The sequence below is a fragment of the Sinohyriopsis cumingii genome, chromosome 10 (genome assembly GCF_028554795.1).
Source record: "Sinohyriopsis cumingii isolate HCF-2022 chromosome 10, ASM2855479v2, whole genome shotgun sequence".
NCBI classification, from domain to species: domain Eukaryota; kingdom Metazoa; phylum Mollusca; class Bivalvia; order Unionida; family Unionidae; genus Sinohyriopsis; species Sinohyriopsis cumingii.
The window spans coordinates 46,287,240-46,312,463 of record NC_142970.1 but is presented as its reverse complement, the minus strand read 5'-3'; the positions used below and the strand labels follow the sequence as shown (position 1 = coordinate 46,312,463).

The 25,224-nt window shown below is 34.1% G+C and overlaps 1 protein-coding gene across 1 annotated transcript in view; it reads right to left on the bottom strand.

Annotated features, from left to right (window-relative positions):
• Window positions 1-24,709, bottom strand: part of LOC149789981 (uncharacterized) — a 52,365-nt gene extending 27,656 nt beyond the window's left edge. The window contains exon 1 of the mRNA XM_089973154.1: window positions 23,778-24,709. Coding sequence (XP_089829280.1) covers window positions 23,778-24,459 — 682 coding nt within the window. The 5' untranslated portion in view covers window positions 24,460-24,709. The remainder of the gene's footprint in view (window positions 1-23,777) is intronic.
• Window positions 24,710-25,224: the final 515 nt, after the last annotated feature.

Genomic DNA, 25,224 nt, shown 5'->3' with positions numbered 1-25,224 from the left:
ATCACATCTTAGTGATTGTCCAGTTCTTTTCCGGAGATATTTGAAAACAATAGTATATTCTCTAAATAAAATTTACAGAAAAGAAACATACACTTTCTGATGACCGTGTTTGAACTAGATTCTTTTTAATTAAATTATTTTTGAACCAAATATACTGTAGTTCAACATTTGAAAATGTCGTGGCAACACGTTTCAATTAACACTTTTAAAAAGAGGAATACAACTTGGGTTAAAAAATTGAGAGATTCGGGATTGGAGTTTCAAACCCTTTGTGTTTTAATATTACAAAAAATGAATTATTCAGCGCCTACGATTTCATTTGCTCACATTGATAAACATTTGTATTTATTGGAGGTTTTTAAGTAGGAAATTGTATTTGATTTTGACCTGTAATCCCCCATCTTCATCGGACAACCCCTCATTTGATGAAAGCAAGACAGATTGATTACAAATAACGCATCTAGTTTAGTAAGATACGTCATTAATGCTTCGAGACGGATATCCAAATATCAATCTACTTCTGAGGAAATAATGTCATTATAACATTAAAATCAGCAAATATATAGCGCCATTAATGCGAAATGAATTATCTCCCCTTCCCCTCACACGGAGAATATGTACGCATTGGTGCAGATTGGTAAGATCAAATAAAGGATACAAATTACAGTAGTCATACGTGCATTTTAGAAATGAAAAAGAACGTAATACTGGTATTTTTTACCTTATACTATTCATTTTATGAAACATTTTATGATTCTATATTTTATACTTTTACGGAGCAAAATAAAATAAAATAAAATAGACAAATAAAAAATAGCAGGAAAATAAGTAAGAGTAGCAAGACACTTGTATATGCGAAGATACGTTAATAAGTAGGCCCAATACAAAAGGTTTTGCTGCTTTTCGCCATCACGAATAAGGACAGTTAGGAATGGGAATGTTATTGATGTCGAAAAGACAAGCACCAGGTTTTGCTGATAAAGATGAATAGAATGAACATAATCATATGTAAAATGTACATAATATGTAATATTCATAATCATATGCAAAATATACATAATATATAATTTATGCACATAATCATATTTTAAATGTCCATAATAAAAAATAGATATATATATCATATGTAAAATGTACATAATACAAAATAGATGCACATAATCATATGTAAAATGTACATAATACAAAATAGATGCACATAATCATATGTAAAATGTATATAATATATAATATATGCACATAATCATATGTAAAATGTACATAATACAAAATAGATGCACAGAATCACATGTAAAATGTATATATTATATAACATATGCACATAATGATATGTAAAATGTGTATAATATATAATATATGCACATAATCATATGTAAAATGTACATAATAAAAAATAGATGCACATAATCATATGTAAAATGTATATAATATATAATATATGCACATAATCATATGTAAAATGTACATAATACAAAATAGATGCACATCATCATATGTAAAATGTACATAATACAAAATAGATGCACATAATCATATGTAAAATGTATATAATATATAATATATGCACATAATCATATGTAAAATGTACATAATACAAAATAGATGCACATAATCATATGTAAAATGTACATAATACAAAATAGATGCACATAATCATATGTAAAATGTATATAATATATAATATATGCACATAATCATATGTAAAATATACATAATACAAAATAGATGCACATAATCATATGTAAAATGTACATAATACAAAATAGATGCACATAATCATATGTAAAATGTATATATTATACAATATATGCACATAATCACATGTAAAATGTATATATTATATAACATATGCACATAATGATATGTAAAATAAAGAAATGAAAAAAAGGTTTAAAATATTGTAACAGGGATTTCTATACTTAAATGTTCAGAACATTTCGTAAGAAAATTCCCAGATGTAGCGCTTTTATTAGGATCATTTTGCCTTGGTATGTGCCTTCCTTATTCCCCAAAAATGTACACAATACATTGTCATTGGTAAATAAAGACAGAAGTAACTGATTCATAGAACTAAATGTTTTTTTTATATGTTTACTACTGACCGAACAGGACACATCTCCCCCAGCTTCAAAACTTCAGTGCTTTAGAAGTCAATACATAAATTATACTTTAGACATTATATACTTTTCATCTGCTCAATTGAACATGTCGTCGGTAAAATGCGTGTTATGTATAACAAGTACAAATTGGCTAAATTTAAAATTGAATGCTCCAGTCCTGTTTGGTCTTCTTCGCGCTTGCAACAGCGGCATGTTTTTCATAAAAGGCCGGAATATCATACGCTTTTAGGATCTGCGTCATAAATAGAGTTTTTCGTCGGCTTACTTTTCTTTAGAAAATGAAATCTGCTGCTCATCGAGACAAAATACCACTTTGAATGTCCTCGAGGTACAGCATTTTCGTGCATAATTTATAGATATACAAATGTTTGCCAGGGAATTTATTTATAATTTATTACATATATTAACTATGGAATAAAAATTGACCCCAAGCTGAAATATATTTAAAAATAGTCTTAATCCCTGTGTATAACACGTACCTTAACCTACAACGGATATACTGGGTTATGATCATACTGCTTCATACCGGTTTCGTTGAGGATGAGAGGAATATACAATCAGCAACATAAAATAAGAAGGGACGCAACTCGACATGGTTTGATTACTACTTTCTTCCAGCGATGTAATGGACGAAGCGGAGTCGCCATAGGCAAGCAAATCTCTACTGGAACAATGGCACATTATTCTTTTGGAAGCAAATAACAAGGAAATCGACGTCCTTATGAGTCCTGATCGATACTACTGGTTTTAATGCTTATAATAATAACAAAGCCACATTCTGTGTCAGATTTATTTCATTTTATAAGTTATTTTTCTTTTTTCATCTTACTATTTGACCCTAAGTAATAAAAGGATGGTTACCAGGTAAATATAATAACAATAACAAAAACAAAACAATACAAAACAATCATTGTCTATCAGTTATTTACACTGCCGTGTATCTCTTAAGCAAATCCAAATATTTGCAGCTGATCACTACAAAGGTTGCGCAACACTTCTAAGACTAGAGAACTTTTGTTTGTACGTTACATATTTATATAAATAAACATACCTGAATATCGGTGCCATGTTTCACGACCTTCTCCAAAGTCACGTGCGAATTTCTCACGGCATTTATCAGGGACTGGCATGCAGGATTTTCCTCTTGTTTTTGAGTAACTTCATGTTTGTAGAGTTGGTTCCCTTCCGACTTAACATTGCGTTCTATATCATCAAGCAGGTCATTTATCTTCTGGTGATTTCACAGCGTCAGTTGAAACAACCTGAACTCAACAATTTCAAATTTAATTCTAGTCTGTCAGGTGAACCTCACTTACGATGCTACCTTCACTCAGATTAGTCACCCAACAACTCCGTCACCTCACCCCCATTCAGATGTAAACAGGTCACCCACCCTCATTCATACGTAACAGGTCAGTCAAATGTGATTTAAATTAGGAATAAAGACGGAATTTCTTTCAATTTGTTACGTTGAATTTATGTCTTCTTCTACCATACTGTTTTCTCATTTTTATGGACTTGCAGCTTTATATCAGAGCATAATAAAGACTGACACTCTACGTTTTAAACGTCTTACCTATCATAAACACTACATTTTGATCGATATGAATATCATACATGTGCTCTTTATTGTCTAACTAATCAAAACCGGTACATGTTAATCGAAATAAATATCATACATATATTATGGATTGTCGCACTTATACAAAATGTCACATTTTAATCGATATGAATATCATACACGTATTTGAACGGCAAACATTAGCAGCATTTGAACCTTTCTCTATGGATTTCGTACGTACAATCCTGATGAAGAGTGCACCAAAGTCAAGTGAATTTGATCCAATTCCAATATCACTGCTGCTCGAGTGCTTAGATCCAGTATTGCTTTCACTAACTGATCGAACTGTTAACTCATCCTGGGAATTCCCATCATTTTTCAAAACTGCCATTGTAAAGCCTCTGCTTAAGATTCCAACACTAGACCATAACGATTTAAAGAACTACGGCCCAGTTTCTAATCTCCCATTCATATAAAAAATCTTAGAAAAGACTTCTATCCCAGCTTGTATCTCATCTAATTTCAAACAGTCTTTTTAACAATGTATAATCTGCATATCGCACTTGCCACAGTACTGAAACTAATCTTCTTAAAGTAGTTAATGACATTCTCTCTGCGTTGGATAGCGGAAAGATTATAGTCCTCACCCTCCTTGATTTGTCTGCAGCATTTGAAACAATAGACCATGATATATGTCTTCACCGTCTCCAGCATGTATTTGGCATTCATGATACAGCCTTACTGTTGTTCAAGTCCGACTTGGTAAACAGGACAAAGATTGTCTCTGGAAATGGAATGAACTCCAGCCCAGTTGACCTATATTTAGGTGTTGCACAGGGGAATGTTGTTGGACCTGTTCTCTTCATTTTGTACACTCAGTCGCTCTCTAGTGTCATAGATCATATCCACTGTCTCACCAATAGTATGCTGATGACACCCAAATATAAAAATCTAGCCATCCAACTGAAGTTGATGCTACCATCCAAGGTGTAGAAAGGTGCATTTCTGATGTGAAATCATGGATGACATGTAACAAGCTGCAGATGAATGATGAGAAATCTGAGGGGATTCTGATCACTAAACAAAGACTTTATCATTCACATCCTTTACCTCAAACAATAAATATCAGCAACATCAACATTAAATTCACACAATCAGTACCAAACCTAGGTGTCACTCTGGACAGTACTCTCACATTGCACCAACATGTCATTAACATATGCAAGGCTGCATATCTTGAGCTGAGACGCATCAGCTCAGTTCGCAAATATCTTTCAGCTGATGCCACTAAAACACTTGTGTGTTCATTATTTCTTTTAAGACTGGACTATTGTAACTCAATTATGTCTGGTTCATCTCAATATCTGCTCCAGAAACTTCAAAAAGTTCAAAACACACCTGCTCGGATCGTACTTATAGCACCACGATTAAATCACATCACTGCTCTGTTTTGTACCCTACACTGTCTATCCATTTCATGCAGAATCAAACACAAAATGTGTTCTCTGTACTACGTTTCACTATCGGACTCTAGTCCAACATACCTATCTGACCTCACCCATGTGTACACACCAGCAAGATACTTATGCTCCTCTTCTGACATCGTATACCCATTATCCCCACTATCAAAATAAAGTCATATGGACAGCGTTCTTTTGCATACCAGGGCCCAGCAATGTGAAATGAGTTGCGCACTGAACTTAGACACAAAGACACAGTGACCACATTCAAGAGTGCTCTCAAAACTCTCTTATTTCAACTGCAGGAACAAACTTAAAGACCTAATAATGTTTCCTACCTTAAATATTCTCAGCATGTTTTTTATGTTTTCTAATTTCATGGTTTTTGTTTTTGTAATCATATCATTCTGGGTTTTTTTATCTTATAGGTGTTGCCTAATGTTGTAAAGCGCTTAGAGCTTCTAAAGGTTAGGCACTATACAAAGTCCTCACTATTATTATTATTATTATTATTATTATTAAAATCATTATGTAAGCCAATACCTTTCTTGTGCATAATGAAATTAGATTTTAAATGAGCCACCCGCGGGTAAAGTCAAAGAAAAAAAAATATATATTCTTGCCAAATTTGCCAGAATGCTAATCGATACAAAATATACAGTTTTCTGCTTTTGTCGGAAATATTAGTTATAATTTTTTATTGTTTTCAGCACAGCAAAACTGTTTGTAAATATCTTTTTAAGCACATTTTAAACTTGCTGCACTGTTGTATTTTATGTTAGTTTCATACATTGTTATAAAAATAAAAACGGTCACTTGCTCACTTTCGATTATGATCGCCTGCATAAACGACAGTGGTGAGCAGGTACATATATGAACAATATACTATACACAGACATACATATTTCAGGATGACAGAAGTCATATATACATATAATAAAATACGCGTAAATCAGTTCTGTATACAATGATAAACGTCTGTATTGGGATTTTTTTTTTTAAGGAAGCAAGGAAATTTGAAATACTTATACTTCTGGATCAGAAATTGCAATGTAGGTACTGATACAGTAAAAGAGGGTTTATAAAGGTTTGTTTCCAACAAATGAATTTGTAGTTTCCTTCTTTGTTGTTGATCGGAGATTAATCTTGATATTCGATGATCTTAGTTCAGTTAGGTTAGAAATAACGATAGTTTAGAGACTTATATATCATGATTCCTTTAAAATAAAGAATATATTTTTGTATTGGTGGCCATCGTAAACATGAAAAGAAAATATTCGAGGGATTTTCAATAGGAAGTTTCAGAATTATTAGGGTGGCCCTATTGTGAAGTTTATCATTTCTGGAAAGATTATAATTGGACGTACTTGCACTTACGGTGCAGTAAATCAAGGATAACATATATATCCAGAAGAATAAAGTTTAAGTGGATAATTTAGATGTTATTTATGACAGTTATTCATTTGACGACCATTGCGCATATATGTATTCCAGCTGATATGTTGATAGATATAGATACCGATAGGGTTTTGATTTTTAACACTAAATACGTCTATGACATTTTGAGTTAGAAGCGAATCGATGTTAGTGGATATGCGCTGCTTTGCTTCGATTCTCGTAAGTTTTGTTTTATACGCATTAATATGCAGTCTGTTTTGTTGACATAAACCTAATACGTTGTTCAGGTCAATTTGAAGTTTAAGTAAATGTCAACTCATTGCAATACTTCTTGCATAGATTTATATACCAATATGTATATAACTGACATCATATGTATTGTGTAATAATATAATCATTGATTTTATGCACTTGTGTATTTACATGAATACTCTGTATTTTCCAAAACTTTATTTTTGTAATGTCAATAAGCACGTAAATATTAATGTGAACAAAGCACCTTTTGACTCTAATAAGTTCCATTGGACCGAAATCGTACGCATATATCTTTACAATCGTACATCAGTAAAGAACTCTGAACTCTGATAAGCTTGATATCACCGAAATATCAAGTACAGGTTTCTATAATCGTAGTGTGTGTGTGTGTGTGTGTGTGAGAGAGAGAGAGAGAGAGAGCATTGTGGTTTGATTCCTCTCGTCTTTATGAAACATATATAACTCAACATGTCTATCCGTCTTTTAGCTTTGTTTCAGCGGTAAAGATGTCTACCTATATATCCAGTCAAAATGATCTATTTAGAAATACCGACCGTAACTCAGATATAGCTATGTGCCGATAGTTGTCGAACCATTCATGAATAGCTGACGACAAGTGTTCTGGAAATATATTTTGATACGTTATCTTATTCCCTTGTGTCAATCTTGAAACGAGTTGGTATGCGTCACATTTTAATTTCGCTACAAACAAAACAAAGAAGAGGGAAAAATTTTGTTGGAGACTTGGTGAAGAAAGGCGACGATTCTTCGGTATTTAACATATATAGCTGATACTGTGAGGCATTGATAACGATGAAGGAAAAATGCTTATCTATGACTCTTGATATATCTACAAACAAGATTCACAGAAACGCACGGAAACAAACTTTATTACTACTGCCTTTTATATGAGATTTTTAGACAAACTCGCTCTCAAATTAAACCATATTCGCGAAATCACAAAAGAGGGACCGTTCTTAGCTAGGAAAAAATATTGTAAAATTTAAGGCACATACCACCATACTGCTGATAACGAAAGCGAAAGTTTCTTATCCCAGATGAAACAATAAGTATATATTTTTCCTCACAAACAGACACACATATAACTATACAGAAAATAATGGATCTTAGGTGCATTTTAGAAGGGTATGTGTTACATTAGTACACTTGTATATTAGTTTAGTTAGTGCTGGCACGTCCACCCCCACCCCCTCTCTCTCACTCTCACTCTCTCTCTCTCTCTTGCAGCATGCTCTGTATAAGAAGTGCCGTTACGCACAACAGCATCCGCCCAACATTACAACATCCAGTTTAATCAGCCTCATTAAACAAGTTATTAATCGTGCGAAATCAGAACTATTTGTGATTTCGCCTTTAAGTTTATAAATTAATTTTTGCTTTAAGTTTTATACTGAGTTTAAATTGTCAGTGTCAGTCTAATAAAAATACACTTTATCGTATGACACTTTTAAGTGTAATCATGTAAATTGTCAATAAATATTACACTGCCGTTTCTTCAAAATATATGCATAGCAGGCAAATACGAAATCCTCTTTATTTCTTTATATCTGGTCATATTCCACTTGTTACACAATAACTTACTTATTCATGATAATCCAGTAGTCTCGTTATACTATTGGTTGTGGAAAATATAATGCATATGGATTAGATACATGGGAAAAGTAGAGGTTTCATAAAGGAACGTAAAATATTGCATGTACTGTTATTGGTTAGTTTTATTTTTTCAGATAAAATTAGATCCAATGTGTCCATTTGATTGATACAACTATTCGTTGCCATTATTGTTCCTCATAGCTGCATGTTTAAGATATCGACATTCGTCCCCATGTCCTATCCGGTTACATGCGAAACCTGATAAAATAATAAAAACATAGATCTGCCTCGCTGTACAAAGATATATAGGATTTTGTTCTTATGTTAATATCAAACATATTTCATCGTATGGTACAAAAACTTGATATTTTAGCGAGTGGCTAAGCCACGAGTTAACATTATCATTGGTGGTACCACAAGATAAAATATTCAAGGATTTACACAGGAAAAGAAAACATTTTGTTGATTACATTCCAAACGTACTCCAGAATCGAAGCTTAGGAGATTATATTCAGTCCTCCGCACAACACCTTCTCATTTTCATAGGCCTATCATGTAGATATCAGTGACTTAATAGAGCAGTAGGATTGCGATGGCATAATCTGTCGCAGTAAGCTATTATTTTGATATTTCTGTAACCAGTCTCATCATATCTGACTATAGAACGAGTCCGACTCAGCAATGCATCACAGCGGGTTTATAATTATCAAGGAAGTAAAGGAAAATAACTTTCAAATTTCTTGAGTAAAAAGTAATTTCCACGTCTGAAGGGTAAAGCATTTCCTAACTGTAGCTCACAAAGTGCTCGCTTTTGTTATTGCATGTATAACTTCTGATGGTACACACACTCAAGCATCGAATAGTATGATGGGAAATCTTATATATTGTCACATGTGAAATTTTGATGTGAAAATTATTTCGCCAATAAGTTTCTATATTTAAGACTTAAGTATATAATAAGCATTACTTATTTTGCCTCTCGTAAGCACAAGGTTCTTAACTATTGTACACATTATCAGTAGTATAGGTATAGGTTACTGGATATGCACTCTCTAAGTCTGGAGGAAGCAGTGGTATCATTATGGAGTGCACCGTGTAACCCTACATGGATTTAGAGTGTGTTAATATTTCGTTTTATTGAATACTTTTTATGGAATGCAGATCTCCATTCTGTTGCGTGACTCGTATCGGAAGTATCGATGCAATGCATATTACCGCCATCTCCAAATCGCAATACGCGTGATACAAGACGTCATTATGTTCATCTGTGGGAACCCATGGTGACGGAGCGGTCTTAAGTGCCCACCTTCACCAATCACTGCCATCTCACCTGTGACCGCGGGGGTTCGAATCATGGTCTCGTCTTATGTGGGTATGTGTGAAACCTTGAAAGTAACTTCCCTTTGGTCGGTGGTTCGTCCCGGGTTTTTTTCTTCCTGTTTATTCCTCCACCAGCTACACTGGCTGGCATGTGTGCTAAACATGGCATTAAACCCTCAACAACAACAACAACATATACGTTTGAGAAACGGCTGACACTTTCAAGAGAGATAAAATGACTGATTTACATTTATTTGTATAATGTATTAACTTTACAATAAAGTATTTCAAACAATAGTTTTAGATTCGACAATGAGATAAAATAAACTTACATAACAGGGCAATTGCTAACATTAATGATTTGTGATGACAAGATGGAGTAGCTATGTAGAAACTAGGCACTGGGTGTTTCACTATAAGAATATTATAATGTTCTACGTATCACGATTCACGACATCGAAAGCAAAACAAAGCCGTAATATGCACCGTTGAAGTTAGGTAAAATACATCAATATTAGCTTCTTAGAAGAGTAGCAAGTATTTATCGGGTGTTAATGTGTTGGGTGAATCTAAGTGTACGTTTGATATCATAACCGCTACAAAATTCAGCGAATCTTGCTGATTCAGAATGCTAGTAACACAAAATGAGTTATTGAATTTATGTTTCATAAGCATTTTTGTGCTAAAATTAAACTTTCGCGAATACAGTTACGTCACTAACAACGTTTTGTCCTCATTAACTGCAAATCCCAAACGTAGCAGTACAGCAGGCCTTACTGAATATTCCGTTGAACGTTAATTCAAACAAACAAATTATTCTTGTCAAGTTATAAAGGTATGCATTGTTGTGCATTACATATCCTTGAAATGGGCTGAGTATGTGGAATGTAAAACAAATCATAATATCAATCACAACTCCCATAGCAAGAAACTGAAATTAAAAAATAAAGTGTTTATCCATTTTGATGTAAAATTAAATGCTGTCCAATTCTGGACTTCCCATTATACATTTGTTTTCTTCTTCTCAATCCTATAGAATTTGATATTTGACCAATATGACCCTAGTAAATAAACTATCAGGTGTCTGTTCTCTCTCATATCGATATTGCGTTTACTTAAAATTGCGCTATAATAACTCAGTATATATTATGTTCTTATCGTGAAAAAAAACTGATTGATATAAACTAGACAATGTTGTAAACCACATAGCTTCACGCTCACCTGTATTGTACGACGTACCCATAAATATGTGACCATAGGGCTAAGTCACAAGATAAGAATGGATGCAGCTGGCAATGCTAGTTACATATCTTACTTTGTATTTTCTTGCTCAAAGAGGGCTTGTACGGTTACAGAGTGGAACTCTTAATATTATCAAAGTTAAGACACAGGGTTAAAGTTCAGCGGTTACAGATACACGCTGATACTGACTATGGTTGCATATATGAATTTGCTATTTATGCATAGTCGGTACGTCTATAAATATAGACAGTAATTTTAATAGTTTCCAAATTATGGACCTAAGGAAGCACTTTCATGCTCGATCAAACATGACAGAGATCTTATATTCATCAAAGCTGACAAGAATTAGCACTTGAGTCAAAGATAACACACACACTGACTCTCGGACATATTAAGACTCTCAGCTCAGAACTTATGCTACTTTTTCCCACCCCAGACTCCCAAGGCTCTCACTTTAGCAAGCAATTATGCTATTTTTTCCCACCCCAGACTGCCAACCCCACCGGATTGATCAAATTTTTTAAGTTTTATACACATCGACAGACCATCCAACAACATTTCAAAATTTCATCTTGAACATGCTGGAGAAGTAGCACAAAAGTGCCAAACTAAAGAAATCACCATGCTCATTCATATACTATTACATGTATGCAAACTGTCCCTAACCGTCTCTCAGCCCCAGCTGCAACAGATCAACAATATTTCTAAACCATTACGCACATTGTAAGACCATCCCGATAATATTTCAAAGTTTCAAATCTCTTTTTCTTTAGTCGTGTATGAAGAGTTACATATTTTACGTGCACAACCATGCACACGTATAGGTGGATGGTATAATATGAACACGCCATTTTCTACAAAAAGTCGTTGTGATAAGGATGATATGTATTCCATCAACTTCTACAGACTAGACATCGATCAAGATTATGCTATTATTTTCCAAGACATTCTGTAGGAAAACCAGTCAACCTGACGCAGACACGTAGTATCCATAGCATATCGTACATATAGATACTATACATTTCATAACACCTAACAAACTAAATGAAATCGTATGTAAAAATGTTTGGAAAGCTATATCCTAATTGCCAGCAATTGTATTTGAAGGGGGCATTTTGTGTTCCATCATTACATTGGTAAGGCCGATGCTATTACCCTTATCTGTCCAGCTGTGATACAATCTATCCATCCGTCACAATTTGATTAGGTTTTGCGTTTATGCCATTTTAGGTATTATAATGTGGGATCCGTGTTCCATGAAAACATATCTAGTTTTTCTCCTGGAGGACCAGCAAGGAAGAGCCTACACAATTCATCTTACTACCATTTTGTATATTTTTTAAAATAAAATACACTTAAATATTATCAACCTTTTATATTTTCTGAGAATTATTTCAGCTAGATTGATTAGCTGATGTAGCTCTTTTCTATACAACAATATCTGATAATATTCCTTTAGTTTTCCTCGTTACAACCAGCTGAGTGGCTAAACCACCCCTCTATCCAGTTATATAATGAGATTATATCCTGCTCCTTGAACATGAAGTATGCAGCTGTTAATTATAACTGATATTCTATTGGTACCTACCAATATTTACTGCGAGTTTCCTGAAAGTAAGTGGTCATTCCTTGTTATATGATTTTAGATCGAATGATTTAAATATTCAGTGCCAAAAAAGTCCAAAATTAAGAATATTTACGTTACCTTTTAAAGATATTGTCCATGTGGACACTTGAAATATACACGTGATCTTTAACGTCATTGTTAGAGATTGTGAATACGAATATAGTTCATTACTTCAAATAGATATGCAGTAAAATATGCTTTAACAGCCATCATAGAAAGAACACCTGATTTAGCTTCAGCTTATAGAAAACAAAATTAACTTTTATGGACCCCTTTTCACCTCTAAGTAAGGATGCTTTTCCACAAAGGCAGAGTTCTGCGGTACCCTCCAAAGTGTCCTGTACAAACAAGTTTCACGATGCATGCCTATTTTTATGGGAGGGGGGAGCCATTTAATGTGGACAGTTCTAACCTTTTAAATAAGACATGTACTATCCTACTAAATATGGAAAACTCCTGTCAAATTGGATTAGTTTAATATGGACTTTACAGTATAAATCTCTTTTAAATGTTTACAAATGTTCACCATTGACTTATCATGGACTGTGCTGTCTGTAATCTTAGTTAAATGAAGGCACATGTTTATCTCACCTTTGCGAAGTACAGGTATGCTGTTCTACTACGTACCTACGGTGTCGGCCTCCGCACATGTGAAACATATATATCTGTACACTTTCATTAAGTTTTAACCATTGCTTATTCGTAGGTCCAAGCCAACACCTTTGAGCGGGTTTCATAGCACATACCCGCCGGAATGGGGCTGAGAGGTATAAATTCATACCAGCATGCACGATGGTTGTTTCTTCTTGCATTCAGATCAGAGTTTATTTTGCACACTATTTAAACATGATGTCACGTTTGCTAAGCCCCAGCTATAGAGTCATGTATAAGCAATAATCCACATTTCTTTGGAAAATTACCGTGACCTTGTGTTTGATCGCTAAACGTTGCCGCGGGGTTAGTGGAACTCTTATGCAAGTTTGCCATGACCAGCCAGAGACAGGAAACTTGAGTTGGCGAAGGCGACCGGTCGCATCACTTAACAAAGGCTTGCCGTTATCACACCTCTATGTTAAAAGTTAGTTCAAGGATGAAAAGGAAGTCCACGGGGTGAACGAGGCGTGTTCTTATCTGTCCCAACATTGACAGACAGCGAGAGGAATACTGTCCGCTATGTTTGATTGGACCTGTCCTCAGCGATATCCAATCAAAAACTGAGATAGAGGGCGTAATTTCAATTCAGACCCCTATAATACCTTCCGAACTCGTAAGATTAATTCATTATCAATAGTGTTTACTCCGTGAAAAGAAGCCACTCGTAATTTGGCGGCATAATTTAAAGGTATATTGTAAGGAAAGACAAAGCTTCCAAAGGTCAGTAAGTTATTTGCTCGAGTTTTGCAGAATATTAAGGCATCATAATTGTAATTATTTGTAGTATGTAAGCTTACTTACTAGGATCGTTTAGTATGTAGAATTACCTTTGTAGTGTTTCATTTACATGCATATTTGAGAAATGGCCTTGCGCCTTATGGAGAGAGTTATGTAGATTGTTAGCTTGTGGTCAAAATTAATTTTGTAATTCGCTATTAGGTTACTTTGTAGCAAACCAGTTTAATTATTAATGTTATAATTTACACATGCTTGAATTGAGAATTTGGAAAATGGTTTAAGTATGTAAGATTCGTTACTATGGACCTATGCATATATCAGAGCATGGATATTTGAATATTTGTGTAGTTTGCATGGGTTATAAGGAGCAGAAGTGCGTCTGAATATTGACATGTTGTTTAGTATAACCCGATTAGGAATATGTACTGATGTGACGGAATTTAGTGATGTATGTATAAGAAGTAAGAGATGTGGATGATGCAACATGATGAGTACTACGCACATGCAAAAGGTGTTTCACTGTCAGCTGTATTCATGATTCCTTGATTTTAGCATGTTACATGGTTCTGTATCAAGCGCTGTTTCTACTAGAATAATCAAACTGTATGAATGCATACGTAACTAATGTCGCCACAATAAAAGATGTGACCCACATTTCTCATTTTATTGACTTAGATCTTTTGTGGCTACCTCATGACCAGGCAAAGTGTAACACACCAATATATGTTAAAGAGAGAGAGAGAGAGGTACATACATATTCATAAACTTTGGAGTGACATAAGTAGGTCACCGTGACATATATGTCATGCTTCACCGTCTTCGGTTAAGCGTTATAATTTTATTTCTCTAACTCTCTTCATGCACAAATCATAGTTTTAGATGATTGTATAAACCTTTATTAATAATATACCCTGACCATAAATAAATGTCAATGTGACCTATATTCCAAATATTACTAGCTCATATTGTGCAATTTTTACTATTCTGCATTAACACTTGCAAGTGATTCATACATTTTTTCTTCATCTAAGTAGCATTTATGTGTAGAAGGTTGCATTCGGTTCAAGTGTTTGCGGACTGTTATATATATATAAATACAGTACGTCCGCGACAATCAACGCTGCTGTGCATGGGAACTTGCTACACCATGATTGAATATTTGCCATACACGAGTGGCCTTTGTTACAGAAGTGTGCTGCATATCGCTTTACAACATGTACAATCTATATTTACTTATCAAATGAACGTTACCGCCGTGTCAAATTTGAAAACGTCTTGAATAGTCTAAATACAACCCAAAAAAAAAAATACAATTAGAAACACGTTCTGTGCAGAAATCTTATAAACGCACCCTTGCTCCCTATACCATATTTAATCCACATCTTGAAAGATAATTTCAACAGTAGAATTTTTAAATTCCTTTTAACCCTAATAGAGTTTCGATATAATAGTACTGAAGGGCCCTTTCTGTTTAGCTGCGTACAGGAAAGGATAAGATATGCAGTCCACTGGAAATATTCGACCTTTAGGCAACAGCGTCAAAATTGCAACCTTTCGGCGACATCGCTGTATACTGAATATTTGTGAACACGTGCGAGTCATGATTCTGCTTATATAGTGAACACTGTATAAAATACTGAAAGGAATATGAAAATACACGAAAAAGTGGTGAAATAAAATAAATAAATAACATACATTTTTGTCGCCCATTGCCTGTCGCCGAAAGGTAAAACGATATACGCTCATGCATATAACCAATATTTGGGCGGCCTCTCGCCGAATGGTTCACGTGTCACCCGGTTTAGTATATATCTCGCTCAGATGTAATTTATATGTGTCACCTAACAGTATTATATACAATGTAATTTTGTTATTACGATTAAAAGCGAGACGGAAATAAAGTGATCGCATAAGCTGGACGGTCTAAGTATCGGGGTTCTGCTGTCAGCATCCATAAAGAAGTAGCAACTGTATTAATATACTTATTAAACGGGACTGGAATACCTGGCTGCAATCCGGAATAGTGGTTTTAATTTGGACTGTATACAGTTTTAATCTTGAAGATAGACGTGGTTATCTTGATATAGATCGATAGAGTATATATTTTGTTTTATTGATAATTTTGTAAACTGTACATAACATTCATTATGTACATGAATTTCAGATAATAATACATATCAGTGGGTTTTCCATTTAAAATATTTTTTCCATAAATCGCTGGAGTAAATTATGAATTGGGTCACGTGTGGCAGAGCGGGCTAAGGCACTCACCTTTATTAGAGCACTGACACTAACCTCCATTAGCATTGGTTCGAGTGTTGATTCGACCTCGGCATGCGATAAAGCCTACCACTAGCTTCCAGTAAGTCTGTGGTTCTTCTCTTTTTTTTTCAGATTTTTTAAAAATCCTGGTGGGGAGAAAACGCGCTAGGGTCGTCAACGAAAAATAAGGACTATCGACTGACTGTAAACATTTATTTTTCTAGCCTTAATTTGAATAAAAAACTGAATCAAAATTTTAATTATATTAATGTTGGTTGAAATGTGATAGCCGCCAAAGAAAGACAAAGCTGGTTATTCGAGATATAAGTTTCTTTAATAAAATGAAGGTATTTAACAGCTTGTGTCACCATCATTATATTTTACTCAATTTCATTAAAGAATCATACTCTGTGCTAAAAAAGAATTGGACATACTGACGCTCAGGGCTGCTTTATCTTCAGATTAGGTCTTTCCTGCATTCTACACATCGAGTTTGAAAAAAAATTATTATTATTTTCATGTTGTTGACAGACAAGAAAATTATTAAGTATTTATCCCCATGTAACAACCCCCACCCCATCCGCCCCTTATGATGAGTGTCTCTTTATCATACTGCTATTGGAAGCTGTAAACTTTCTGTAAAGTGAAGCATGTGACCAATGAATGGGGAACGTATTGAATAGGTTACCCATAATTAGTGCTCACTTGGCTTCAATATACATCTGATTCTACTTGGTATTAGGACATAATGACCTTGTATGGCTCTCTACTGCACAAACCGTTTTACAGTTGAAATCTACCACTTTTATTTAATTTTTATTTAAAAAACTGATGGAACAGAAAAGGTATTTGTACACATTACACCCATGCAAAAGTCTGCTGGATACTGGAACTGTTGGAGCAGGTGCTGACACCAGTGCAATGATGCATGACAGAGTAATGGGATAAAAGCTAACAACAACAACACAACAAGTTGCTAATATGCTACCTTATTGTTGCAATCTTGATATTGTAGATCAAATATGTTTTTTAGGTTCTTGAATGATTAGTAAAACAGGGATAAATCATGGTCTATGAGGGCGTTGTAGTCATTGATTTAAAATCGGCTTTCATTTCGTGACAGTGAGATAGAATAGAATAAAGTATCCAAAAACCTACTTCCTCTCTATCACTTGAGTAAGTATTTTGATTTTTTTGGATCTTGTTTCAATTGCTATGTTGTTGTTCAATATATTTCGAGTTCAAGTTTAATGAAAAATAATTGAGCTGTCCCTTGCTCATGCTTACATTAGTGTAATGCAACACTGGATAAACATGTTAAGTGTCACCTACGAACAACATCAAAAATGTTAATAGAAACTATATAAAGCAAGAAACAGATGCTAATTAACATCAACACTGCTGATAATGATCAAACAATGAGGACTAGTGGTCAGTTATCTGACCTTGAAAATATATAGGCAGCATCACCACTACTGGTCCAACAGCTGATATACACACATATAAATGTACATTCCAATTGATGTTTTGGTGTTGATCATGGAATTAAAATTTGGTTTAATAACAATTCCACATTTGAGAGAAGAACTAAGGAAAATAAATGCGATGATTTCAGGACGAAATAATGAACTGCTTGAAATATTTGCATATTAAAATACATCTTTTAACAAGTGTTACCCAATGTTATTAATGAAAGCTAAAGTAGCAATTCTTCAGAAATTGGTCACTTATAAAATTACTGAACAATCCTAATGTGGTTATCTGGTCAGTAAGGGTCTCATTTGTAAAGAAAGTCTAATTTTATCAACATGAAGTGAAATATTAAAGATTCGAAACATATGTTGTGCTCTTCAAACGTGCAGATGTGTCAGGTTTACTTCAGAAGGACTTGATGAAAAAACACCAGATTAACAGTTTACATAAACGGGAATGTATTTTACCACTGTTCTCGTTTTCACCTTTTATACTGATGTAAAGATCAGACTTGCAATCAGATATAACATAATATGTTAATATAAAATATTCCTAGCTGTTCACTGTTAAAGGTTTTAAATGTTTGGCTAGACCTATTTTTCTCTCAATATGTACTCTTTTACTATTTATTATTCTGTCATTTTAAACTACCCAGGCACACTATAATACGTATTCGGCATTTTTAAAGAAATCTTAACCTCACAATTCAGCATGGAAGTGTTTTGGTGAATATGAAAGTCAATGGACAGAACCGGTAGGATAAAGTTAGTCAAATCATTTAATGTTGTCACAAATATAAATTCCACACCTATTGAACATGGGTGCAAAGATGAGGTGGTCACTGTATAGAGGTACATGGAGGACTTTGTAAATTCAGTAGAGCCCTGCAGACTTGTAGTCTCCAAAGAATTTTCATTTCTGGTTGCGTCACCAGATGGTTTTGTGTATATATATATATATATATATATATATATATATATATATATATATATATATATATATATATATATATATATAACTGACAGTGTGGAAGTCAAATGTCCATATCAGTCAAGAGATTATATGTCACTGCTCTATGTGCCATATTCGAAACTTAAAAGCAGACATCTTTTTCATATCAGGGAGGGTCACTCTTTGATCAAAACCATGACTATCTTTTTCAAATTCAAAGGTAACATTTTTGCACTGGCACATGTAAATGAATTTTGTATGTACAGCCTATGACCTTCAAGTCATGGACATTAACTATACTGACTTTTATAGGAATGAAATATTCATAAATGAAATGGCCAAAGAGTTTAAATTTTCTAAAAATCCCATTTAAATCGGAACCTCTTGACAAACATTTGTACAAGCCGTATTTGAAGTGAACAATCATCACTGCATCTATAGCCAATATATTCAGAACTCAAATAAAAGACCAAAGAACGAATGTTTTAATCCAATTTATTTCTAGCACATACTTTTCAAAACCGCGACTGCAGGCAATTAATATAATATACACATATATTGGATAAATAGCACGTATGCATGTTTCGAAACAATACCAGTTCTAAACTTACACCACATAAAGCAAACGAAATTTATTTATGATGGCAATTTCGACTCCATACTTGTCAAGGGATTTGTTAATTTTTTAAAAACGTTTTGACTAGACCTATCATTCTTTCAATACGTTCTTTTACCACTTATTTTCTGGTCATTTAATACTACCAAGGCACACAGCAACAGGTAATATAGATAATTAAAAAGAGGCTATTTGCTTGAAACGAGTAAATAACGGATATATTTTATGAATTAGATTTTCACCCACGAGATGAAATGTATCCGTTATTCGTTCGTTTCAAGCAAATATTCTTTTTATTTATGCTCAAAAACGTTGGCTACCTAAAGTTTGTGACACAGTGAATTGGCAGAGTCCTTACGGAAATGTCAGCTGTTTATCGTACATGTTCTGCTGTGCTATGTGTACCTGCGCACAAAATTAGTTCCACATCATATTGATACAAATTAAATAAGTAGTTCATTGACAGAAAGTCAAAGGGAAGTAAGTATGTTCTGACCAAATAAAATAGTTTCTGTAGTGCAAAAGTATAGTTATTGTTTCACCCCATTGAAATATCAATATTATTTTAATTAGAAAATCAAGTAATTCACTGCTTAGTATAAAATAAAGAAATGTTAACTTCACAATTCAATATAGGAAGTGTTTTCTTTGTGTATGATTGAAGATAACTATAAAGGTAATTTGATTGATCGACCAGTAGCGGTGGTGCCACATAGGTAGTAACAGTAAGTACTACTATCTACCATTGGACAATGGCTGACATCAGGACCTGGAGGAAAAGATTACTTTACTTGAAATATTTTGAGATCGGAAAAAATACAAAAGTCAGTTGAATGATTTCGTTGATTTCTTTTCATATTTGAAGTACAGTAGTTTCAACGTTGTGTGACAAATACTAGTTTTACAAAATAGGGCAATTTTGAGCATGGAAAGTGAAGTCAGAGCTTGTGATTTTTTAAAATAAAAAGACACCAGCCCTTGGTCATTGTCTGAAAAATATTTCTATTGGCACTGATACCCCAACAACAACTGACTTTGGCATTACATTCAACCAACTAATGTAATCAGAACTTGCAAATGCATCCACTTGCTTGTGTCAGAATTGTATTCCATTAGGAAATGTGTGTGTGTGTGTGATTCACGTTTTAAATGTAGCTTTAAAATGTTTGTCATATCGCTGTGATGTCTGCAGTGTGTCAGTTTATACTGATGTCTAGAAATGGGGCATCATACCACATATATATAGCATCATGTCCCACCCAGTCACATTATCCAGACACCAGGCCGACTAGTCATAACACTAACCTCTTAATGCTGAATGCCAAGCGAGGCAGCTGCTAATACTATTTATTTAAGTCTTTAGAATAACTCAGCTTGGCTTCAAACCCACTACCTCAAGCATCCGAGGCAGATACTCTAATTTTTATCTGCGTGTTAAGCAGCTGACTGGTATGTCCCCTACTAGTGGACAATATATCAACATGGTAGCAGCGGTGACCAATTAAGGACGCATTGATAATTCTGCAGTTTTAGAGGTAAACTGATGTTAGAAGTCGCATTTTGCATCCTTTATCACAGTGTCATGGTTGACGGTCTCCTAAGCACATTCCGCTTACCGCCAATATTAAATATAACCGATGGGAACGTTTCGGAAAATTTAAAACATTGGAAAAGAAAAGTGCAGATTTACCTAACTGCAAGTGAAGCAGCTGAAAAAGAGGATAAGTGCAAATTGATATAAATTTGGATTGCACAGTACCGTATATGTTGGATCGGTTTATATGGGACGCAGATGGCGACAAAAGCAAACCCGGCAAGGTACTGAAAAACTCGAGGCATATTGTAAACCCCGAAAAAATGAGGTCCTGCAATCACATAGGTTCTGGAATATACCGTACCAAGAACCTTTAAGAAACCTTCCTAACTGAGCTTAGGACGAGAGCGAGAAGGCTATTATGATCAAAGATAAGATAGTTGTCACAGTTACGAGAAAACTTCAGGAACTCTTACTCAGAGAAGACCAAAACCAAACAAATGTGTCCTTTATTTGGGCAGTCAAAATATTGAGTTTAATTATTATTTGATTTCAACATGGATCGTGTAATTAGTTTTCAACATGAATACGTGCAAACTGTCAGTGACTGAGCTTACATGATATGTTCATAGTCGATATATAATGTCACCTACATACCTGCTACACTCGACAAACAAACGGTACAAGTTTTAAGGTAAAACTCTTGATTAGATAAAGTAAAAAAAAAATTGTTTGAGTATTGATTTTAGCTCTCATCTCAATCCTAATCATTTCTGAAAACGACGGAGAAATCGAGTATAGATGAGTATTGATTGCAATCATTGAATCGTTTGGAGAATGTGGACGTTATAATATATATATTAATTATTATATTAGAACTATATAATACTGTTTAAAAATGTTGTATATGCCTGGCTTAATATATCCCAGGAAATGATACCTGATATTAATGGTACTGGACGATAATGAGATACTAACTTTGGCAACTTATATCAGGCACCTGCTTTGTAAGCATGGGTTTGATTTTGTGTGGATATCACATGTGATATTGGAGTTGAAGATTATGTAATGTATATTGGATATGTTGATTATGAAATGTATATTGGATATGTTGATTATGTAATGTATATTGGAAATTGTTGATTATGTAATGTATATTGGATATGTTGATTATGTAATGTATATTGGATATGTTGATTATGTAATGTACAACATAAACAAAGGTTAATACAAGGTAAGAAGGTCTTAAATACGTACATGGATCAACCACCTTAAAGAATTATAGAAATAATAAAAGTTCTTATAGAATGTAAAACCTACTTATAAATTGTTGAAAATGATGCATTAAGACTGTTGCACAATGGCCTTATATTAGGGGAACTTCCTATTAATATAGTTACAAGCAGACAAAAGAAATTCGATAGAGCACGCCGACATTTTTGGCTATATCACGTTACAGAAATTGAAAATGTATTACATAATTTATTAAGTGCCAAAATACTCGGAATTAAGATCTAAGTTTCTTCCAAAGTTCTATTACGAAAACCGATCTTGTGAAATATTTTGCAGCTTCCTTTTTTGTTGTAAATCAGATGACGTATTTATGAGAAAAGCGCAGCTTATACGTTCTGCATCATAGCTAGGGAAAACTACTTTTTAAATTCTCTATGTATATTGTGTCGTACGTATGTGGTTAATAGAGGATCTAAAAGGGATTATGACTTAATATTGAATTTATGAAACAAACATATTCATTTTCAGCATTTGCGAGCGTTCTAAATCATCAAGGCTATTTTGTTTTTACTTGATCTTTTTAATTTGTTGGTTATTTCTTGAACTTGTGAGTCAAGACTAACGATATATGAATTATTCCTTTTCTCCAAATTCATCCAGCGATCTTAACGTTTTTCATCTATTCAAGGACCTGGAGAACTTTAACTTCCATTAAAAGACAATTATCATCTTTCAGCGCGTCCGAGTCCCCTAAGAGTCAATACCCTTGTGAATGAATGATATTTATCTTTCAAGATTGAAATGCTGTGTTTTTACGATTATCGTTAATAATGATTACGCACAGTGACGGTCTCATTGTTTGTTTCTCTAAGCAACATCTACTGCTATTTATGGTTCATAAAAATGTCCTCTAATTTCGGTTTTTCCTGCTGTAACAATGGCACATCATTATTGTTAAGCAAACGGCAAAAAATGATGAGATGACCAATATGACTCCTGATTAACACTACTACTGCTGCTACTTTTAATAACAATAACCGTTGCAGTATTTGCTGTCAGATTTATTTCATTTTCAATGTTACTGTTTCTCTTACCGTCATCATTTCATTCTCACATATTTTGACCACTGTAGGAGTGGTTCGTATGTGAGTACAAAAAATAATTAAAGGCAAAAATAAGTTGTTTATATCTACATTAAATGAGTCGCATAACTAATAAACAGCTGTAATGATTTACGGTTGCAAGAGACGGGTAATTATCTGCCCATACAATGGTATATCATTTTTGTTCTAGGCATACGGCAAATAAAGTGATGAGATCGATAACAGCACTGCTGATCAGTATTACTAATAATGGTACTACTAATAGCAATAATCTTTGCTACATTCGCTGTCAGAATTATTTCATTTCCAAAGTTTCTGTTTCTTTTAGGATCGTCCCGTCATTATCTTATACTTTGACTGCTCTGGGAGTGGTTAATATGTGAGTAAAAAAATTAATGACAAATATCGTTGTCTAAACTTAATTTAAAGCAGACACATATATCTTAAATAACTATAAAGATTCACAGGTGATCAAAACAAAGCTTGTTCACCTATCCTTTCGAGATGAGAAATGTTTTGCATGTTGAATATTTATATCAACAAACATACCTGAGTATCACTACCATATTTCGTAATCGTCTCCAAGGTCACGTGTGAGTTTCGCACATCATTTAACAGGGCCAGACATTGACGATTTCCTCTTGTTTTCGAATTGCCTCTTGTGTGTACAGTTGATTTCCGTCCGAATTGACCTTGCGTTCTGTATCATCAAGAAGATCATTTAGAGTTTTCCTGATCTCTTTAATTTTGTTGGTCAGTTCTTGTACTTGCGATTTAAGACTATTGATATATGAATCATTCCATTCCTCGAAATGCATGAGGTAATCTTCAAGCTTTTTCATCTCCTCCATGACCTGGAGAGAATTTACTTCCCGTAGAAAATTGTCAACATTTTTGCTCAAATCCAAAACTTGGCCGCAGTTTCTGTGGTGTACGATACAGCAACGTGCACAACAAGTAACCCGGTGGTCTCTACAATAAAATTTTAAATCTTCTCCTTTGTGTTCTTGACAACGAAATCCCTCCTGCAATCTGATTATGTTATTTGGGTTGTCTGTCAGCTCTTCCATGGTAGGAATGGAGTGATCCTTTGATATCTTTTGTTTTTTATGAGCTTTTATACAAGAATCACACATTGCCTCCTCACACACCACACAAAATCCTTTAGCAGTAACAAACTCGCCAACAGAGAAACAACAATCACAATGTCTATCCTCTTTCTCCTTAATTGGAAAGAGGGAAACGGGAACTACGGTTCTGCATGTTGGGCATTCAAACTGTTTCAGTTCCTTCACCATTGCAGCTTTGAATGAAACATAATCTTCTAGGCAACATTGGCAAAAAGAGTGTAGGCATGGCAGCTGTCTGCGTGTTTTAAATTTGTCAAGGCAGAGTGGACAATTGGGTTCCTATCTATACAGACTATCTCCTGGATATGAATAAGCCATTTCGACGGTTTTGATAGATGGAAGATATAAAAAAAAAACAGTTTAAATCTTGTCACTCTGAAAAAATGGTTGCGTCCATTGGTCTCGTGCTACTGGTAGAGTTAAATCTTTCCACGAGGCGCTGTCCTTATCAACTCTAACGCGACGTAGCATACCATAAATAGAATTGTCAGATATATTCAGGTCATGTTATCTAACGTTCCTCTCTGCATTCTAACTTGAAATGTAAACACCATACATGAAGTGTATTGAAGGTACATAATCTTAAAGTCTTTTCAGGTGTCAATTTAACAGGTTTCTTGTGTAATAACATTTTCCACGTTTATATTTTGTAGGCTGCCGTGTATCATTAAAACAGAAAGTCCTTAAGTCTAAAGCTAAGCTAATGAGTTTTTAACGTAAAAATAGCTAATCCAATAATAATAATAATAATAATAATGATAATAATAATAATAATAACAACGGAAGCAAAAACGCAATACATAAATTCAAAATTGTACGAGCAGCGATTCCCATTTCCGAATGGCACATTACATCGAGTGGGTAACATAAATTAAGTGAAATGAGGAACCGGCAAGAGGCAATTCAAACATTTAAATATATTTATAGTTGATC